General features: G+C 45.5%; 1 protein-coding gene across 1 annotated transcript in view; it reads left to right on the forward strand.

Moving 5' to 3' along the window:
* Nucleotides 1–21111, forward strand: part of LOC135515611 (oxysterol-binding protein-related protein 8-like) — a gene marked incomplete at its 5' end in the record, with an annotated part of 33968 nt that extends 12857 nt beyond the window's left edge. Inside the window, 15 exons of the mRNA XM_064939233.1 lie at nucleotides 1457–1682; nucleotides 3049–3230; nucleotides 4173–4254; nucleotides 4511–4609; nucleotides 5705–5801; nucleotides 6154–6252; nucleotides 9823–9920; nucleotides 10621–10710; nucleotides 15775–15911; nucleotides 16508–16693; nucleotides 17334–17490; nucleotides 18075–18113; nucleotides 18214–18319; nucleotides 19404–19509; nucleotides 19668–21111. Coding sequence (XP_064795305.1) covers nucleotides 1457–1682; nucleotides 3049–3230; nucleotides 4173–4254; nucleotides 4511–4609; nucleotides 5705–5801; nucleotides 6154–6252; nucleotides 9823–9920; nucleotides 10621–10710; nucleotides 15775–15911; nucleotides 16508–16693; nucleotides 17334–17490; nucleotides 18075–18113; nucleotides 18214–18319; nucleotides 19404–19509; nucleotides 19668–19803 — 1840 coding nt within the window. The remainder of the gene's footprint in view (nucleotides 1–1456; nucleotides 1683–3048; nucleotides 3231–4172; nucleotides 4255–4510; nucleotides 4610–5704; nucleotides 5802–6153; nucleotides 6253–9822; nucleotides 9921–10620; nucleotides 10711–15774; nucleotides 15912–16507; nucleotides 16694–17333; nucleotides 17491–18074; nucleotides 18114–18213; nucleotides 18320–19403; nucleotides 19510–19667) is intronic.
* Between the last annotated feature and the right edge of the window lie 399 nt (nucleotides 21112–21510).

Consider the following 21510-nt stretch of genomic DNA (forward strand, 5'->3'; position numbering starts at 1 on the left):
AGCCTACAGTACGTTCTCTCTGCTCTACCCCAGGCTACAGTACGGTCTCTCCGCTCTAGCCCTGTCTACGGTACGGTCTCTCCGCTCTAGTCCAGCCTACAGTACGGTCTCTCCGCTCTAGCCCTGTCTACGGTACGGTCTCTCCGCTCTAGTCCAGCCTACAGTATGTTCTCTCTGCTCTACCCCAGGCTACAGTACGGTCTCTCCGCTCTAGCCCTGTCTACAGTACGGTCTCTCCGCTCTAGTCCAGCCTACAGTATGTTCTCTCTGCTCTACCCCAGGCTACAGTACGGTCTCTCCGCTCTAGCTCAGCCTACAGTACGGTCTCTCCGCTCTAGTCCAGCCTACAGTACGGTCTCTCTGCTCTAGCCCAGTCTACAGTACGGTCTCTCTGCTCTACCCCAGGCTACAGTACGGTCTCTCCGCTCTAGCCCTGTCTACGGTACGGTCTCTCCGCTCTAGCCCTGTCTACGGTACGGTTTCTCTGCTCTAGCCCTGTCTACAGTACGGTCTCTCCGCTCTAGCCCAGCCACGGCTCTCCAACTCTATTCTGACCTCCCTCGTCAAACTGAGCTGGCTCTCTTTTATTTTCAAGTTTTCTACTCCGCTCGCCAGCACCTCGTCTTAATAGGTGTGCGTTTCTTTTTCTTCTTGATCAGATGTTTTAAAACCAAACTGTCCTCCTCAGCAGGGTTCAACTATGTTGGATGTGTAACCAGGCCAGCGCGGTACAGCTCAGTAGTGTGAAAAGTCCTCTGGAGAGCTACTGGGTATGCAAGCTCTGCTTCCAGCCTCTGCAGCAACACCCATGACTCAGTTCAGACTGAAGACCATGATTAGTTGTCTATTTGAATGTGGAGCTGTTACAAGCCTGGCCGGAACCCATCTCTCTGTGTCTCTAAGTGGAGCAGCAAGTCTTTTTTCTACTCTCGTCTGCAGTCTGTTTGAGCTCTTGTGGTCTATTTCCATGTGCTTTGTGAGGATACATTTCCCCTGAGACGACTGGTTGTCTGACTGGTTGTATCTGTTATCTGTGAATGCATCGGAGTTGATTGTAGTTTGTAAAGATTGCATGTGTTCTCCTTTTCGAGAGGAGAGCACTGTCTTCTTGAGGCTTTGAACTTTCAAAGGATCTGTGTTGTACTGGGGGATTTGGCTGCTGTGGAGAATTTCTGTGCTTTTGTCAACTCTGCAGGGATTGCTCAAAAAGACCTTCATGCAGTAAGGCATGAGGAGCTCTGTATTCATGCACCGTGCTATTGGTAGTGGTAATGGCAAGTTATCTTTCAGTATTTTGTTCATTAGTCCACTGTTAGTACAATACCAATTTGTTTTGCATTCCAGCAGCAGTCAGGTTTTCTAGATGCACTGCACTTTCAGTGCAGAGCAAAAACTGTGCTAAAAGTGTTTAGTGTGAACTGTCCTTTGAATCCATCCTCCTTGTTATTCCCGCTAGGTTCAACGACAGTGACCAGTTCAAGGACCCTGACCTGTACTCAGACAAGTCGGACCGGGAGGGGGAGCAGGACCACGAGGAGTCAGACGTGGAGGGTCTGGGGAAGAGCGAGGAGAGTGACAGTGACACGTCGGAACGTCAGGATGACTCCTACATTGACCTTGACCCCAACGAGGCCCTGCGGGAGACTCCGTACCTGGAACAGTCCCAGGAGGAGCTGGGAGAGGTGAGGAATGATGATGAGCGTAGTCAGTACCGCTGGCTCTTATTGGTCAGGGGGACTGAGCCCAGCTTACTCTGTATAAATGCATCTGATTGGACAAGCGTTGTGAGAATTTTCCTCCAAGGAAAGTTTGACTCAGTAACATTGAAGAGAATCAGCTTGATTTGATATTTTTTAAGATTTAAGACCTCAGAGAATATTCTTAAGAGAAAAAAAAAAGTGGCATTTCCTTGAACACAGTGGGAACACTTGATAAACCTTTGTTTAAGATGAGGAAGAGTTAGATGATACTGGGAACTGAATGAATTCTGAATCAGAGAGGTGTGGGGGCTGCCTTAATCAACATCATCGGCGCCTGGGGAGCAATTCAGTGCCTTGCTCAAGGGCAGAACGGCAGATTTTTCCACCTTGCCAGCTCGCGGATTCAAACCAGAGACCTTTCAGTTACTGGCCCAACAGTCTTAACCGCTAGGCTAGCCGCCGCCACACTTTTGAACGAGAAGTGAAAGGAGCAGAGTCGGCGTCCATCAAGAGTGGTGTGTGTGGGCAGCAGTCTTCAGAGTGAAGCCTCAGACAGCCCTAAATCAGCCTGTCTGTGATCTCTCTCTAACCCTCTATCTCTGTCTTATGTCCCATTGTCTAACCTCTTTTATTCTGACACGTTGGAACCTACATTGCAATAGACAAGTAATCAGGACGTGTATCTCTTCTGCCACAGTTCTGCTGCAGTATGTAGAATGTTATACGTGACGAAACCACACTCCATTAGGATTGGACTTACAACAAGTCTTCAGAGGTTTGATGGAGCTTCGTAAATAATTTGTTCATGATTGTGAAATCTTCAGCACTATTAATATAGCCTTAGCCAAGTGCCACAGGCAGGGCATGAAGACATTATAGTTGAAAGGGTGGGGTTGCACTTGTATGCCTGCCTGCGTGAAATCCCTCCCAGCTGTTCTGTGGTGAATTAGAATTGTCATTTTCGATAGCTGGAATTATACAGCCAGCAGATGCTAAAATGAAGAAGATCAAAGATGTGAATAATGAACTGATTGATAACTGATGAAGTTCTTCGGACAGGACAGATGATCATACTGAATAATATCACGTTGGAGCAACTCCATAATGTGCTTGTATCATATAGGTATATACTCCACCCCTATGTGAATACTGTGACCTTACATAACCCATCACCTAGCGACCTCATCAACAGGTGTGGATCTCTTGGTGCAACAGCTACGATGTTGGCTTTACAGTTGCTGAAGCGGCTTCAAGAGCCGGTCAGGACTAACCCCAGAATTCATTGCAGTATGAAAGTGTGTGTGGTGTGTACAGTAAATCACCAAACCTTTATATGTGTGTGTCCCAGGCTGGTGAGGCCTCCCAGACAGAGACGGTGTCGGAGGAGAATAAGTCTCTGATCTGGACGCTGCTGAAGCAGGTCAGGCCTGGGATGGACCTGTCTAAGGTCCTGCCCACCTTCATCCTGGAGCCACGCTCCTTCCTGGACAAGCTGTCCGACTACTACTACCATGCGGACTTCCTCTCTGAGTAAGTACTGCTACCATGCTGACTTCCTCTCTGAGTCAGTACTGCTACCATGCTGACTTCCTCTCTGAGTCAGTACTGCTACCATGCTGACTTCCTCTCTGAGTAAGTACTGCTACCATGCTGACTTCCTCTCTGAGTCAGTACTGCTACCATGCTGACTTCCTCTCTGAGTCAGTACTGCTACCATGCTGACTTCCTCTCTGAGTCAGTACTGCTACCATGCGGACTTCCTCTCTGAGTAAGTACTGCTACCATGCTGACTTCCTCTCTGAGTCAGTACTGCTACCATGCTGACTTCCTCTCTGAGTCAGTACTGCTACCATGCTGACTTCCTCTCTGAGTCAGTACTGCTACCATGCTGACTTCCTCTCTGAGTCAGTACTGCTACCATGCTGACTTCCTCTCTGAGTCAGTACTGCTACCATGCTGACTTCCTCTCTGAGTCAGTACTGCTACCATGCTGACTTCCTCTCTGAGTCAGTACTGCTACCATGCTGACTTCCTCTCTGAGTCAGAACTACTACCATGCTGACTTCCTCTCTGAGTCAGTACTGCTACCATGCTGACTTCCTCTCTGAGTCAGTACTGCTACCATGCTGACTTCCTCTCTGAGTCAGTACTGCTACCATGCTGACTTCCTCTCTGAGTCAGTACTGCTACCATGCTGACTTCCTCTCTGAGTCAGTACTGCTACCATGCTGACTTCCTCTCTGAGTCAGTACTGCTACCATGCTGACTTCCTTTCTGAGTCAGTACTACGGTTGTAATGATGTAATTTTAACTAGTATTGCCTGCTGGGACAGTACTACCAAGCTGACCAATCAAATGTCTTATGTAGTAGGACAGTATAGTCAGACCTGACAAAGAAACAGACAAATATTCAAAGATGTATCTTTAACTTGATTTAGGTCCTCATTGCGATTTGTTGTTGATCATTTCCAGGGCAGCTGTGGAGGAGAATGCCTACAACAGGATGAAGAAAGTAGTGAAGTGGTATATCTCTGGATTCTACAAAAAGCCACAGGTGATTAGAACGTTCACTTAAAATCACAGTTTCAGCAGGGTCATGTTCATTAGGAAAACAGTGGAAAACATTTTTCTAAAAAAGAAAAGTAAGTGTTTCTTACTGGATAGGACCTGGTAGTCCCTCTATTTCAGTCCATTTCTTCTGTTAGGTGCCTAATGAACACGACTCTGTTCTGGATGTGACAAGATGTCCCTCTGTATCTCTACCATTCAGCGGACGTATCTAAAGCTCAGTTTTTCCTCCTGAAAAGCAGGGCCTGAAGAAGCCATATAACCCCATCATCGGTGAGACCTACCGCTGCATGTGGCTCCATAGCAAGACCAACAGCAAGACATTCTACATTTCTGAACAGGTAACAGAGCCAGGAGGGGAGACTGCTCCCTAGTATGTGATTGTCTGATTGGGGTTTGAGCATTTAAGCAATTGATTCACGTTGTAGTTAGTATGTAAATTATGGATGTGTGGGGGACTGAATGGATGGATCGACGGGTTGGGGGATGGATGGATGGATGGATGGATGGACGGGTTGATGGATGGATGGATGGATGGATGGATGGATGGATAGTGGATGGATGGTTTGATGGGTTGGTGGATGGATAGTTTGACGGGTTGGTAGATGGATGGATGGTTTGATGGGTGGATGGATGGATGGATCGATGGGTTGGTGGATGGATGGATCGACGGGTTGGTGGATGGATTGTTTGGTGGATGGATGGTTGGGTTGGTGGATGGATGGATGGATGGATGGATGGATGGATCGACAGGTTGGTGGATGGATGGATGGGTTGGTGAATGGATTGTTTGGTTGGATGGATGGATGGATGGATGGATGGTTGGGTTGGTGGATGGATGGTTGGGTTGGTTGGATGGATGGATGGTTGGGTTGGTGGATGGATGGTTGGGTTGGTGGATGGATGGATGGGTTGGTGGATGGATGGTTGGGTTGGTGGATGGATGGATGGGTTGGTGGATGGATGGATGGATCGATGGGTTGGTGGATGGATGGATGGGTTGGTGGATGGATGGATGGGTTGGTGGATGGATGGATGGTTGGGTTGGTGGATGGATGGTTGGGTTGGTGGATGGATGGATGGACGGGTTGGTGGATGGATGGATGGGTTGGTGGATGGATGGATAGTTTGATGGGTTGGTAGATGGATGGATGGGGTTGGTGGATGGATGGATGGGGTTGGTGGATGGATGGATGGGTTGGTGAATGGATTGTCTGGTGGATGGATGGTTGGGTTGGTGGATGAATAGATGGATAGTTTGACAGGTTGGTGGATGGATGGATGGATGGTTTGATGGATGAAAGAAGGACTGTGATAGGTTCTCAGAAGGTCTAGACTCGACAACATTACATCTTCTGTTAGACTGGCTATGATCAGGGCTAGCTTCCAGTACCTGTCCTCCTGACCTTAGACCAATCACCTTCTCTCCCTGTCAGGTGTCCCATCATCCTCCAGTGTCAGCGTTCTACGTCAGTAACAGGAAGGACGGCTTCTGTCTCAGCGGAAGCATCCTGGCCAAGTCCAAGTTCTACGGTGCAACACACACTCATGTACACACACATGCACACACACATGCGCACACACATGCACACACACACACACACACACACACATACACACATACACACACACACACACACACACACACACACACACACACACACACACACACACACACACACACACACACACACACACCTACCAAACAGCAAATGCGTATAGATAGATATGTCGGGCCTGTCTAGTTAACAGTGGGAAGTGAATATTTGGTAACACATTTCTGCTGAAAAATAATAATAATAATTTTAAAGGCACACCCAACAAATGTTATATCTGTGTTAACACCCTTTCCTGGGTGTTGTCATGACGATGTGTCTCTTTGCAGGAAACTCCTTGTCTGCCATATTGGACGGAGAGGCTCGGCTCACATTTCTCAACAGAGGAGAAGACTACGTCATGAACATGCCCTACGCCCACTGCAAAGGTCTGGCCTCTTACTGACTGGAGTCTTACTGTGAAAGCATCACACATTACATTAAGGTCTGACCTCTTACTGACTGGAGTCTTACTGTGAAAGCAACACCCACTGCAAAGGTCTGGCCTCTTACTGACTGGAGTCTTACTGTGAAAGCATCACACATTACATTAAGGTCTGACCTCTTACTGACTGGAGTCTTACTGTGAAAGCATCACACATTACATTAAGGTCTGACCTCTTACTGACGAGTCTTACTGTGAAAGCATCACACATTACATTAAGGTCTGACCTCTTACTGACTGGAGTCTTACTGTGAAAGCATCACACATTACATTAAGGTCTGACCTCTTACTGACTGGAGTCTTACTGTGAAAGCATCACACATTACATTAAGATCTGGCCTCTTACTGACTGGAGTCTTACTGTGAAAGCAACACACATTACATTAAGGTCTGACCTCTTACTGACTGGAGTCTTACTGTGAAAGCAACACCCACTGCAAAGGTCTGGCCTCTTACTGACTGGAGTCTTACTGTGAAAGCATCACACATTACATTAAGGTCTGACCTCTTACTGACTGGAGTCTTACTGTGAAAGCATCACACATTACATTAAGGTCTGACCTCTTACTGACTGGAGTCTTACTGTGAAAGCATCACACATTACATTAAGGTCTGACCTCTTACTGACTGGAGTCTTACTGTGAAAGCATCACACATTACATTAAGGTCTGACCTCTTACTGACTGGAGTCTTACTGTGAAAGCATCACACATTACATTAAGGTCTGACCTCTTACTGACTGGAGTCTTACTGTGAAATCATCACACATTGCATTAAGGTCTGACCTCTTACTGACTGGAGTCTTACTGTGAAAGCATCACACATTACATTAAGGTCTGACCTCTTACTGACTGGATTCTTACTGTGAAAGCAACACCCACTGCAAAGGTCTGGCCTCTTACTGACTGGAGTCTTACTGTGAAAGCATCACACATTACATTAAGGTCTGACCTCTTACTGACTGGAGTCTTACTGTGAAAGCATCACACATTACATTAAGGTCTGACCTCTTACTGACTGGAGTCTTACTGTGAAAGCATCACACATTACATTAAGGTCTGACCTCTTACTGACTGGTGTCTTACTGTGAAAGCATCACACATTACATTAAGGTCTGACCTCTTACTGACTGGAGTCTTACTGTGAAAGCATCACACATTGCATTAAGGTCTGACCTCTTACTGACTGGAGTCTTACTGTGAAAGCATCACACATTACATTAAGGTCTGACCTCTTACTGACTGGAGTCTTACTGTGAAAGCATCACACATTACATTAAGGTCTGACCTCTTACTGACTGGAGTCTTACTGTGAAAGCATCACACATTACATTAAGGTCTGACCTCTTACTGACTGGAGTCTTACTGTGAAAGCATCACACATTACATTAAGGTCTGACCTCTTACTGACTGGAGTCTTACTGTGAAAGCATCACACATTACATTAAGGTCTGACCTCTTACTGACTGGAGTCTTACTGTGAAAGCATCACACATTACATTAAGGTCTGACCTCTTACTGACTGGAGTCTTACTGTGAAAGCATCACACATTGCATTAAGGTCTGACCTCTTACTGACTGGAGTCTTACTGTGAAAGCATCACACATTACATTAAGGTCTGACCTCTTACTGACTGGATTCTTACTGTGAAAGCAACACCCACTGCAAAGGTCTGGCCTCTTACTGACTGGAGTCTTACTGTGAAAGCATCACACATTACATTAAGGTCTGACCTCTTACTGACTGGAGTCTTACTGTGAAAGCATCACACATTACATTAAGGTCTGACCTCTTACTGACTGGAGTCTTACTGTGAAAGCATCACACATTACATTAAGGTCTGACCTCTTACTGACTGGTGTCTTACTGTGAAAGCATCACACATTACATTAAGGTCTGACCTCTTACTGACTGGTGTCTTACTGTGAAAGCATCACACATTACATTAAGGTCTGACCTCTTACTGACTGGAGTCTTACTGTGAAAGCATCACACATTGCATTAAGGTCTGACCTCTTACTGACTGGAGTCTTACTGTGAAAGCATCACACATTACATTAAGGTCTGACCTCTTACTGACTGGAGTCTTACTGTGAAAGCATCACACATTACATTAAGGTCTGACCTCTTACTGACTGGAGTCTTACTGTGAAAGCATCACACATTACATTAAGGTCTGACCTCTTACTGACTGGAGTCTTACTGTGAAAGCATCACACATTGCATTAAGGTCTGACCTCTTACTGACTGGAGTCTTACTGTGAAAGCAACGCCCACTGCAAAGATCTGGCCTCTTACTGACTGGAGTCTTACTGTGAAAGCATCACACATTACATTAAGGTCTGACCTCTTACTGACTGGAGTCTTACTGTGAAAGCATCACACATTACATTAAGGTCTGACCTCTTTTACTGACTGGAGTCCTACTGTGAAAGCAACACACATTACATTAAGGTCTGACTTCTCTTACTGACTGGAGTCCTACTGTGAAAGCAACACACATTACATTAAGGTCTGACCTCTTACTGACTGGAGTCTTACTGTGAAAGCAACGCCCACTGCAAAGGTCTGACCTCTTACTGACTGGAGTCCTACTGTGAAAGCATCACACATTACATTAAGGTCTGACCTCTTACTGACGAGTCTTACTGTGAAAGCAACACACATTACATTAAGGTCTGACCTCTTACTGACTGGAGTCTTACTGTGAAAGCATCACACATTACATTAAGGTCTGACCTCTTACTGACGAGTCTTACTGTGAAAGCAACACACATTACATTAATAGCCTTAGAATTATATATGCCCACCTAAATTGAAGTCAGTCAATTCAGGAAGTAAACTGAAATTACAATAGAATATTTAAAAGGAGTCCATCTATTTTTAATGACTTCTTAATAATCTGAAAAGGAGAAGCTGTTTATGTCAGAAGTATTAAACATTTTGGATTTTAAATTCACTTCCTGAATTGACTGCCTTGAGCCCAACCCTGAAGCAACACGTCCCTTTCTTCTACATAGGAAGTAGATTCAACATGACGTCGCTTGTCATACAGACTGACTGGAAAGTCTGTAATACTGGAAATATACTTCACTACTAACTGAATCAGTCCTGATTCACACACTACCAGGGTTGGGGTCAATACCATTTCACCTCAGTCGATATGAAAGGAACGGGGAACATTGAATCAGAATGTCAGTTTACTTCCTGAATGGAATTCATTCAAATGGAATAAACCCTTACACTGCACACTACTGTAGTGTATACTAACTACCCTCCCTCTGTAGGGTACCATCTCTACTGTAGTGTATACTAACTATCCTCCCTCTGTAGGGCACCATCTCTACTGTAGTGTATACTAACTATCCTCACTCTGTAGGGCACCATACTGTAGTGTATACTAACTATCATCCCTCTGTAGGGCACCATCTCTACTGTAGTGTATACTAACTATCCTCCCTCTGTAGGGCACCATCTCTACTGTAGTGTATAGTAACTGTCCTCCCTCTCTCAGGCATCCTGTATGGCACCATGACTCTGGAGCTGGCTGGCCAGATCACCATTGCCTGTGAGAAGACAGGATATAGTGCCCAGCTCGAGTTCAAACTCAAGGTAGGAGGAAATAACTTGTTCTTTAGCCTCAATCATTTGGCTTTTAGTCTTTAATGAACAAAAGCTTCAAACTGCATTAGGCCGTTTTAGTCCTAGAAACACGAATGAAGCTGTAGATGGGAGGGAGGGGGGACAACCCTCATCTTGGAGAGCTACAGGACCCACCTGCAGGCTCTGGCTTCAGCCCCAATGGAGCACAACTGATTCTGCCAATTAGCTGCTCAACAGGACCTTCGTTATCTGAATCAGGTGTTTTAAAGTGGGGTTGGAACAAAAGCCTGCATACCCAGTACCTATCCAAGAGGAGGGTTGCCTGACCCACCCCTGTGCTGCATCTTGAACTTCAAAACACCAATGTGATGAATCCTCCTTTCTGGAACACTTTATTTTACAGCCTTCTACTTACCAGGTAATACTTATATAGTACTTGTTGAAGTGGTAGCTACCTAGAGTAATAGTATAGTTAGATTAGTAGCTATGTACACAGTTGTTTCTTTTGAGATACAAGCATCAATATGTCCCATTTGGTAGCAGGTAGTTACCAAGACGGTTGGATTCTCTGAGGTCATTAGCAGAAATGATCCATTGGTTCCATGTAACATGGTTACCATGTCTCCACTTTGATGCCATGTAAACACCAGGTAAGAACCAGGTTAAACAGGGCTGTAACATAAAGCGTCACCTCCCCCTCTCTTTTCAGCCGTTCTTGGGTAACAACGACAGTGTAAACCAGGTCTCTGGAAAGATCAAGCTGGGGAAGGAGGTGCTGGCTACGCTGGAGGGACACTGGGTAAGTTCATTATGTCTCCAGCAGAAGGAAAACTGACCAACAGTTTGGGACTAGAAATGCTTATTTTTGTTTTCCGTTGCAAACGTTGGCGCCCTAATGAACACGACCCTACACTTCTCTTTAATAACCTCCTTGGACTAGGTGGGGTGCTAGTGACCCACCTCGACAACATCCGGTGAAATTGCAGAGCGCGAAATTCAAAATACAAAACTCGTAATATTAAACATATAATATTAAACATTCATGAAAATACAAGTGTCTTACATTGTTTAAAAGCTTAACTTCTTGTTAATCCAACCGCTTTGTCAGATTTCAAAAAGGCTTTACGGCAAAAGCATACCATGCGATTATCTGAGGACAGCGCCCTGTATACAAAAGCATTTAAAACATTTTCCAAACCAGCAGAGGCGTCACAAAAGTCAGAAATAGTGATAAAATAAATCACTTGCCTTTGAAGATCTTCCTCTGTTTGCAATCCGAAGGGTCCCAATTACACAACAAATGGTTGTTTTGTTCGATAAAGTCCTTCTTTATATCACAAAAAAGTCAGTTTAGTTGGCTCGTTTTGATTCAGTAATCCACCCGTTCCACTCGTTCAACATGCATACAAAGGAAACCCAAAGTTAACAATAAACTTTGTCCAAACAAGCCAAGCAACGTTTCAAATCAATCCTCAGGTACCCTAATATGTAAATAAACGATAACATTTAAGACGGAATGTAATATGTTCAATACCAGAGATAAATAACAGTCCAAATGAGAGCCACCTTGAAAAACTTCAATTACTAACTCATTTTTCAAAAAACAAGCCTGAAACACTTTCTAAAGACTGTTGACATCTAGTGGAAGCCATAGGAACTGCAATCTGGGAGGAATTCCTTTGAATGTCCCATAGACAAGCATTTGAATGGGTGGTGACCTCAAAAAAAAGAAATTCAGATGGATTCTCCTCGGGTTTTCACCTGCCATATCAGTTCTGTTATACTCACAGACATTATTTTAACAGTCTTTGAAACTTTAGAGTGTTTTTCTTTCAAATGCCACCAGCTATGCATATCCCAGCTTCTGGGCCTGAGTGACAGGCAGTTTACTTTGGGCACGTCTGTCATCCGAGCTTCCGAACACTGCCCCCTAGCCCACATGCATTGAATTTGTTTTTAAGGTTTCGAAGTATGGAAAGTTATTTTCCACCCCAAAGGTCAAACTGACTTTAATTATGTCAGAAGACCTGACCTTGATGAAGTTTTAATGGAGGCCACCGAACATGCACTTTCACCTACCTGCTTAATGCATCCAAACTGTATGTAGATTTAAGTCACCAATTAAATGTAAAATGGGTTGTTTTCTGCACCAATGGCCAGAGACACTGTTTAATATGTGCTGAGACTGTTTGTTTGTCATGGTGACAGGCTGCGTACACAGTATGTCATAATATCTGTTAGTTTGTCATGGTGACAGGCTGCATACACAGTATATCATAATATCTGTTAGTTTGTCATGGTGACAGGCTGTGTACACAGTATATCATAATATCTGTTAGTTTGTCATGGTGACAGGCTGCATACACAGTATGTCATAATATCTGTTAGTTTGTCATGGTGACAGGCTGCGTACACAGTATATCATAATATCTGTTAGTTTGTCATGGTGACAGGCTGCATACACAGTATGTCATAATATCTGTTAGTTTGTCAGGGTGACAGGCTGCATACACAGTATATCATAATATCTGTTAGTTTGTCATGGTGACAGGCTGCGTACACAGTATGTCATAATATCTGTTAGTTTGTCATGGTGACAGGCTGCGTACACAGTATGTCATAATATCTGTTAGTTTGTCATGGTGACAGGCTGCGTACACAGTATGTCATAATATCTGTTAGTTTGTCAGGGTAACAGGCTGCGTACACAGTATATCATAATATCTGTTAGTTTGTCATGGTGACAGGCTGCGTACACAGTATATCATAATATCTGTTAGTTTGTCATGGTGACAGGCTGCGTACACAGTATATCATAATATCTGTTAGTTTGTCATGGTGACAGGCTGCGTACACAGTATGTCATAATATCTGTTAGTTTGTCATGGTGACAGGCTGCGTACACAGTATATCATAATATCTGTTAGTTTGTCATGGTGACAGGCGTACACAGTATATCATAATATCTGTTAGTTTGTCAGGGTGACAGGCTGCATACACAGTATATCATAATATCTGTTAGTTTGTCATGGTGACAGGCTGCGTACACAGTATATCATAATATCTGTTAGTTTGTCATGGTGACAGGCTGCGTACACAGTATATCATAATATCTGTTAGTTTGTCATGGTGACAGGCTGCGTACACAGTATATCATAATATCTGTTAGTTTGTCAGGGTGACAGGCTGCATACACAGTATATCATAATATCTGTTAGTTTGTCATGGTGACAGGCTGCGTACACAGTATATCATAATATCTGTTAGTTTGTCATGGTGACAGGCTGCATACACAGTATGTCATAATATATGTTAGTTTGTCATGGTGACAGGCTGCGTACACAGTATGTCATAATATCTGTTAGTTTGTCAGGGTGACAGGCTGCGTACACAGTATATCATAATATCTGTTAGTTTGTCATGGTGACAGGCTGCGTACACAGTATATCATAATATCTGTTAGTTTGTCATGGTGACAGGCTGCATACACAGTATGTCATAATATCTGTTAGTTTGTCATGGTGACAGGCGTACACAGTATATCATAATATCTGTTAGTTTGTCATGGTGACAGGCGTACACAGTATGTCATAATATCTGTTAGTTTGTCATGGTGACAGGCTGCGTACACAGTATATCATAATATCTGTTAGTTTGTCATGGTGACAGGCTGCGTACACAGTATGTCATAATATCTGTTAGTTTGTCATGGTGACAGGCGTACACAGTATATCATAATATCTGTTAGTTTGTCAGGGTAACAGGCTGCGTACACAGTATGTCATAATATATGTTAGTTTGTCATGGTGACAGGCTGCGTACACAGTATATCATAATATCTGTTAGTTTGTCATGGTGACAGGCTGCGTACACAGTATATCATAATATCTGTTAGTTTGTCATGGTGACAGGCTGCGTACACAGTATATCATAATATCTGTTAGTTTGTCATGGTAACAGGCTGCGTACACAGTATATCATAATATCTGTTAGTTTGTCATGGTGACAGGCTGCGTACACAGTATATCATAATATCTGTTAGTTTGCCATGGTGACAGGCTGCGTACACAGTATGTCATAATATCTGTTAGTTTGTCATGGTGACAGGCTGCGTACACAGTATATCATAATATCTGTTAGTTTGTCATGGTGACAGGCTGCGTACACAGTATATCATAATATCTGTTAGTTTGTCATGGTGACAGGCTGCGTACACAGTATATCATAATATCTGTTAGTTTGTCATGGTGACAGGCTGCGTACACAGTATATCATAATATCTGTTAGTTTGTCAGGGTGACAGGCTGCGTACACAGTATATCATAATATCTGTTCGTTTGTCAGACTGGCAGGCAGACTGGCAGGCAGGCAGACTGGCAGGCAGACTGGCAGGCAAGGCAGGCAGGCAAGGCAGGCTGACTGACTGACACTCACTGACTGACTGACTGACTGATTGACTGACTGACACTCACTGACTGACTGACTGACTGCCAGACACTCACTGACTGACTGCCAGACACTCACTGACTGACTGACTGACTGCCAAACACTCACTGACTGACTGACTGCCAGACACTCACTGACTGACTGCCAGACACTCACTGACTGACTGACTGCCAGACACTCACTCACTTGACTGACTGACCGACAGCCAGACACTCACTCACTGACTGACTGACTGACTGCCAGACACTCACTCACTGACTGACAGCCAGACACTCACTCACTGACTGACTGACTGACTCACTGACTGACTGACTGACTCACTGACTGACTGCCAGACACTCACTGACTGACTGCCAGACACTCACTCACTGACTGACAGCCAGACACTCACTCACTTGACTGACTGACTGACAGCCAGACACTCACTCACTGACTGACTGACTGACTCACTGACTGACTGCCAGACACTCACTGACTGACTGCCAGACACTCACTGACTGACTGCCAGACACTCACTGACTGACTGCCAGACACTCACTCACTGACTGACAGCCAGACACTCACTCACTGACTGACTGACTGACTCACTGACTGACTGCCAGACACTCACAGACTGACTGCCAGACACTCACTGACTGACTGCCAGACACTCACTCACTGACTGCCAGACACTCACTCACTAACTGACAGCCAGACACTCACTCACTGACTGACTGACAGCCAGACACTGACTGACTGACTGACTGACAGCCAGACACAGACTGACTGACTGCTAGACCCTCACTGACTGACTGACACTGACTGACTGACTGACAGCCAGATACTGACTGACTGACAGATAAATGGGTCAATGTTAGAACCAACCACTCCTCTACATAACTATCACCTCAGTCATTCTTTCTCACACCTTCCCCTGGCTTACCCTGGCCAGCTCTATGCCATTAGTGTCATTGGGTTCTGGGGAATAACAACTGTGTGCGTGTGCGTGTGTGCGTGCGTGTGTGTTAGCCATGTCCTCAGATTGGTCAATACAGCTCTCTCAGCCTGTTTAGGAGGACTGTCTGAGGTGGCTCAGCAGTCAGATTTGCTATACCTAAACGTCAGTACCACTGCCTCCATCCCATAAAGGCACCCTATTCCCCATATAGTTCACTACGTTTGACCAGGGCACACAGCCAGGTTGTTTTGGGAGGTCAGGGTGATGGAGCACTTTGTGTCTAATAAGAAGCAGTGGTTGTTGGCAGATAACAGGATGTCAGACAATTTGGTGAGTGATTGAACGTTTGTCTGCTTGGTGTGTAGATGTTTTTGTATTTCTCTATGTGTGTGTTTCTCATTTAATGTTTTTTTGTCTGAACGTGTGTGTGGAGGGGCTGACTGTGTTAACTGGGTCTTCCTGTGTGTCTGGCTCCTCCAGGACAGTGAAATCTTCATCAACGATAAGAAGACCGGGGTGGTGGATACGTTTTGGAACCCCACTGCAGAGCTGCGTCAGAGCAGGCTGACCCGCTGCACCGTGCCTCCTGAGGACCAGGGAGACTATGAGTCTGAGAGGTATGAAGAGACACACTCTTTATTCCTCCTCATCATCTCATTCCTTCCCCTCGTTGGCTCTTTATTCCTCCTCCCTCCCCTCATCTCATTCCTTCCCCTCGTTGGCTCTTTATTCCTCCTCCCTCCCCTCATCTCATTCCTTCCCCTCGTTGGCTCTTTATTCCTCCTCCCCTCATCTCATTCCTTCCCCTCGTTGGCTCTTTATTCCTCCTCCCTCCCCTCATCTCATTCCTTCCCCTCGTTGGCTCTTTATTCCTCCTCCCTCCCCTCATCTCATTCCTTCCCCTCATTGGATCTTTATTCCTCCTCCCTCCCCTCATCTCATTCCTTCCCCTCGTTGGCTCTTTATTCCTCCTCCCTCCCCTCATCTCATTCCTCCTTGAAGTGTACCTCTCTCGTCTTTTTAAGTGGGAGAACTTGCACAAGTGGTGGCTGACTAAATAGTTTTTTGCCCCACTGTATATATATCTCTCTCTATATATATATATATATATATATCCATATCTCTATATCTCTCTATATATATTTCTATCTCTCTCTCTAAATATATATATCTCCCCGCCTCTCTCTCTCTGTCTCTCTCTCCGTCCTCCCAGGTTATGGCAGCATGTAACGAGGGCCATCAACAACAAGGACCAGACAGAGGCCACCAATGAGAAGTTTATCCTGGAGGAGGCTCAGAGGAAGTCAACCCGCGAGCGCAAGGCCAAGTGTGAGGACTGGGCGCCCGGGCTCTTTGAACAGGACCCCGTCACCGGAGAGTGGCATTACAGATATGCCGAGTGAGTTTCTTATCTCCAATTCACACACTCTATTCCCCATAGGGCTCTGGTCTAAAGTAGTGCACTATATAGGGAATGGGGTGCCATTTGGTACGTGACCCGTTAGTTGAAGTTGAGTGGAAGTTACAGTTCTAGGATCAGCTTATCTCCCTCATATTTGTATGTTAGCCATGAGTGGGTGAAATGTGAGACTGACCTTCGATGTCTGTCTGGGAGCTTGATATATTAAAGGAGAGGAGCCATCTAGTGGAGATGTTATGTAACTAAATTCTCTATTGACAGGCAGAGCCAGGAATAACTTGAGGTTATTTTTAATGTTTATAGAGATGTTAGACTGTATTAGTTTGCCAATGCTTCCATTACTATGACGACCAAGAAGTAGCAACAAAACCTTGTATGTACTGTATGTCAAGTCTCTGCATCTGAACTGACCCCAGACCTGATCAACAGGAGGATTGTGACACCTAATGGATGGACCTGGTGTTACAATCAACATGTTGGTATAACATTACCAACAGACTGTAATATCTGCTTATGTAATGTTCTGTGTGTGTGTGTGTGTGTGTGTGTGTGTGTGTGTGTGTGTGTGTGTGTGTGTGTGTGTGTGTGTGTGTGTGTGTGTGTGTGTGTGTGTCCACAGCACCCGACCGTGGGATCCGCTGAATGATATGATTCAGTTTGAGAAAGACGGCTGGATCCAGACTAAAGTGCGGCATCGCACCCCTATGGTACGTTCTGCCAGTGTAATTAGTCTCAGTAACCAGGGCCCCAGGAGGGATGGCAATTGCAAGTGCCAGGTAGGTTGGCCAACCGAACAGCGCTCCCTGAGTTGTTTTTCTACTTCTTGATTTTTTTCACCACCTCCTCCACTTCAGTTTGTCACCAGCCACCACTGCAGCTTGCTCTAAAAGTCTTCTCCAGCTCCATTCACAACCATCGCCTGTCGCTGCTTCTGTTCCATGTGGGCCACGCCGCCCAGCCTGTTGTCTCGTACAGCCATTGTTTTGACTGTTTCCCCACCACCTACCGCCATGTTGGTTGTTGTCATGTTTTAGATGATTTCTGGATCATTCTCTTTTCGTTTTTAAGAAGGCTGGTTGTTGATTTCTCCGAGTGCTTTAATAGGTGCTTGGTTGGTTAGTTCATTTGGTTGGTTAGTTTAATTTTAGTTGCAACTGACTGTGTTGGTTGTTTTTGGAGTTTCACTGGATGTGGCCGATTGGCACGCTCGCATGCCTCATATTGCTGTGCTACTGATTAGCATGTGATGTAAGTGTTATTGTGCGTGCGTGTGTGTGCGTGCGTGTGTGTGTGTGCGTTTGTTTCTGTGTTTTGTTCCTAATTGCAGCTATTTACGTAGTTTCTGTGTGTTTGTTCGTAGGTGTACAAGCGTGTGTGTGCGGTGCGTGAGTGTTTTTGTGTAGGTATCTTTGGTTTTGTCGTCTTCTCTGTGGTGTGTGTTGATTTGGTGGCTGGTGTGTGTGGCTCTGTGTTGATGTATGTGTCATTGGTGTGTGTAGGTAACAGGGACCAAAAGAAAGCACAAGCACAGTGACAAGCCCAAGAAACCTGAGAGTGGCTGCTCCTCCCCAGAACCTGACCGCCAGGACTCCTCCGGCAGCGAGCGTACGTCTCACACACACATACCAACAATATTACAATACCACTCACATTAATATACATACAATCCCAATGCTGCAACACAACGACCCACCCCTCATACACCCCCACCCACACACACACTCATACACCCCCACCCACACACACACTCATACACCCCCACCCACACACACACTCATACACCCCCATCCACACACACACTCATACACCCCCACCCACACACACACTCATACACCCCCACCCACACACATACACACTCATACACCCCCACCCACACTCATACACCCCCCCACATACACCCCCCCCACACACTCATACACCCCTCACACATACACACTCATACACACTCATACACACTCATACACCCCCCCCACACACACACTCATACCCCCCTCCACATATACACTCATACACCCTCCCACACACATACACACTCATACATCCCCCCACATATACACACTCATACACCCCCACATACACATACAGACTCATACACCCCCCCACACACATAGACTCATACACCCCCCCACACACATACACACTCATACACCCCCCCCCACATATACACACTCATACACCCCCACATACACATACAGACTCATACACCCCCACACACATAGACTCATACACCCCCCCACACACATACACACTCATACACCCCCACATATACACACTCATACACACACACACACACATACACACTCATACAGCCCCCCTACATATACACTCTTACACCCCCCACATATGCACACTCATACACCCCAACAGCACAATGGTGTGGGCGTATACCAGTCATAAAGAATAGTCAATAGAGAGAGAAGACCGCTGATTGGTCAGCTCATCCTCCTCAGGAGTATGACATCATACTCTGAGGAAATGGCAAGCAATAGCATGTCTGTTTGAGATGCAAGTTGGAGGTTTTCAAAGTGTTTTTCTCCCTCCAATACGACTATAGGCAGAGTCAAAAACATTATTTTGGTATAAGTTAACATATAATGTACTTTTAAAAGTGACATTTTCACTGGACATTTACTATAACATTTGTATTGACTCTTTGTTCCAGCTGATTGTTGCTGTTTGTGCATTTCAGGACACAAAAGCAAGCACAGTAGCCGGTTAAGGAAAAAGGGCCCAGACCTTAGTGAACTTCAAAGTGCCATTGATTCTATAAAGAAGACACAGGAGAACATTTACAAGTGAGGGTCGTTCAATCATGAGTGTGTGTGCGTGTGGTCTTTGAGTGAGTGAGGATTCAATTGTTCCCAACTTATGCATGATGAGTTTGTGGTTGTGCATATAATTCCTGTGACTGAGCCCTCACTGACTGTCTGCGTGTGTGTGCCTACATCTCCAGGAGCATCGGTGTGCTGCGCTCCCGAACGACAGTGGGCCAGGCGGCAGCGGAGGGCGGATTCCTGCAGCAGCGCGACTACGCCATCATCATCCTCCTCATCCTCCTTCAGGTCTTCATCAACTTCCTGTTCAAGTAGCAGCCGACAGACTGACAGAGAGAGAGACACCGATGGAGAGAGACAGACAGGACTGATGGGGGGTTTGTCCAGGCTAAGGAGGAGAAACCGTCTGGAAGTGAATGAACTTCAAGAGCAGCCAGTAGCTCTGCCTCAACCTTCTCTCTCTCTCTCTACTGAGTTGACCCTGCCCCACTGTCCTCAGACGGGCCACCATTGTCACACACACGTCTCCAAAGCAAGCATTCCTGAAAGAGGCTCCTCAAAAAAACTGAAATAGTTTTTAATTTCTATTTATTTGTACCTGTTTAAAGATCCATGTATTTTGAAAGGGGGAGTGGCACCGGCCAGGACTGAAGGGAAGTTGAGGTCAGTGTTCGGCCTTAGCCGGCGTCATGATGTCGTCAACTGGGCCTTGGAGAAGGCATTGACATCTGGCGGCCATTTTTAATTTTGCTAACGGACACCGCTCCTTGCATTTCACATTGCCCCCATTTCACCCGCCTCCCCAACGACAGGGAACATTTTACACTGAGACTTTTGAAGAAAAATTACTTTCATTCAATTTTTTTTTTTAAAGACTGTTCATTTGTTTTGTTTGTTTGGTGTGTCCTTTGTGAGTAGAACCTCTAGTTAAAAAATATACGAGAAGGGAGAAGAACAGATTTAAGCGGTCCAATATATGTGACGTTCTTTTGAAGCTTTGACAAGGCTCGAGCTTCCTAGCTTTGACGGTTAATCGGCAAACAAAGGAAAGTAATTGTAATCAATCGATTTGAATCGTTCCACTCAAATTTGTAGACAAGGTCAATTGTATAAACTAGATGCTTGACATGAATTGTTGCTGTGTGGTTAACATGTACAGGTAGGATGAATGTTCAGCTGATCACTTGCCCGATAGTGTGTAAACATGACGATGACACCTAGTGGACAGTAGAGTCCCCAGTGGGGAGGCTGTTCATAGACTTTTGTACAGTAGTAACTCAGCATTGTCAGCCAGTCAGAAATCAACTAGATGTAGTGAAAACCTGCCAGATGCAGTGTTTCAGGTGTAGTGTAGGCCGTCAGTTCACTTCCTGTGTACATAGCTAACGGACTGACTCACTCATAGCAGTTTTGTTCTTTCCTAAAGAGCTGTTCTTTCACACAGACAAGACCCTCTGTGGAACAAGCCAGTCTGCCATTATCAATACCCCATTACCTCGGTGTCTCTGTGGGCTGCCCACTCTGTGTGTGTCTGTCGTCATGGCCTCGTCACTGTCGTTCACTCATCCAAACCAGACGTTTAGAATGTGGTCACAAGAAAATAACACCAGTGCCTTCTAGAGTGGGGGGTTTGGGGGGTGGGGCTAATGGGGGATAGGGATTGAGAGGGGTGGGGCTGAGAGTTTGGGGGTGGGTGGAAGTTTGAGGCTTAATGGGGAGGTTAGAGGTGGGACTGGGGTTTTGGGGGGGCGCTAACGGAGGTGAGGATGGGGGTTTGGTGGGTGGATGGATGTTTGGGGCTAATGGCCCCCCCCAGTAACAGTAGTGATTGGGAGGGGTGGGGACAGTGAGAGAGTAGGTAGGGGTCCTGTAGAAGTGTAAGGGCGAGCAATAGCCAGTGTTTTGGAGTGGTCGTGCCATATCAAGCCTTAGAGAAGAGTCCTGCTTGGCCCCTCCCAGCGTTGCTGTGGTTACGCTGCCGTGGGAATTCTGGAAGCTGATTCCTGCCACTTGGAGAGAGGA

The sequence above is a fragment of the Oncorhynchus masou genome, chromosome 27, assembly GCF_036934945.1.
Source record: "Oncorhynchus masou masou isolate Uvic2021 chromosome 27, UVic_Omas_1.1, whole genome shotgun sequence".
Classification (NCBI taxonomy): Eukaryota; Metazoa; Chordata; class Actinopteri; order Salmoniformes; family Salmonidae; genus Oncorhynchus; species Oncorhynchus masou.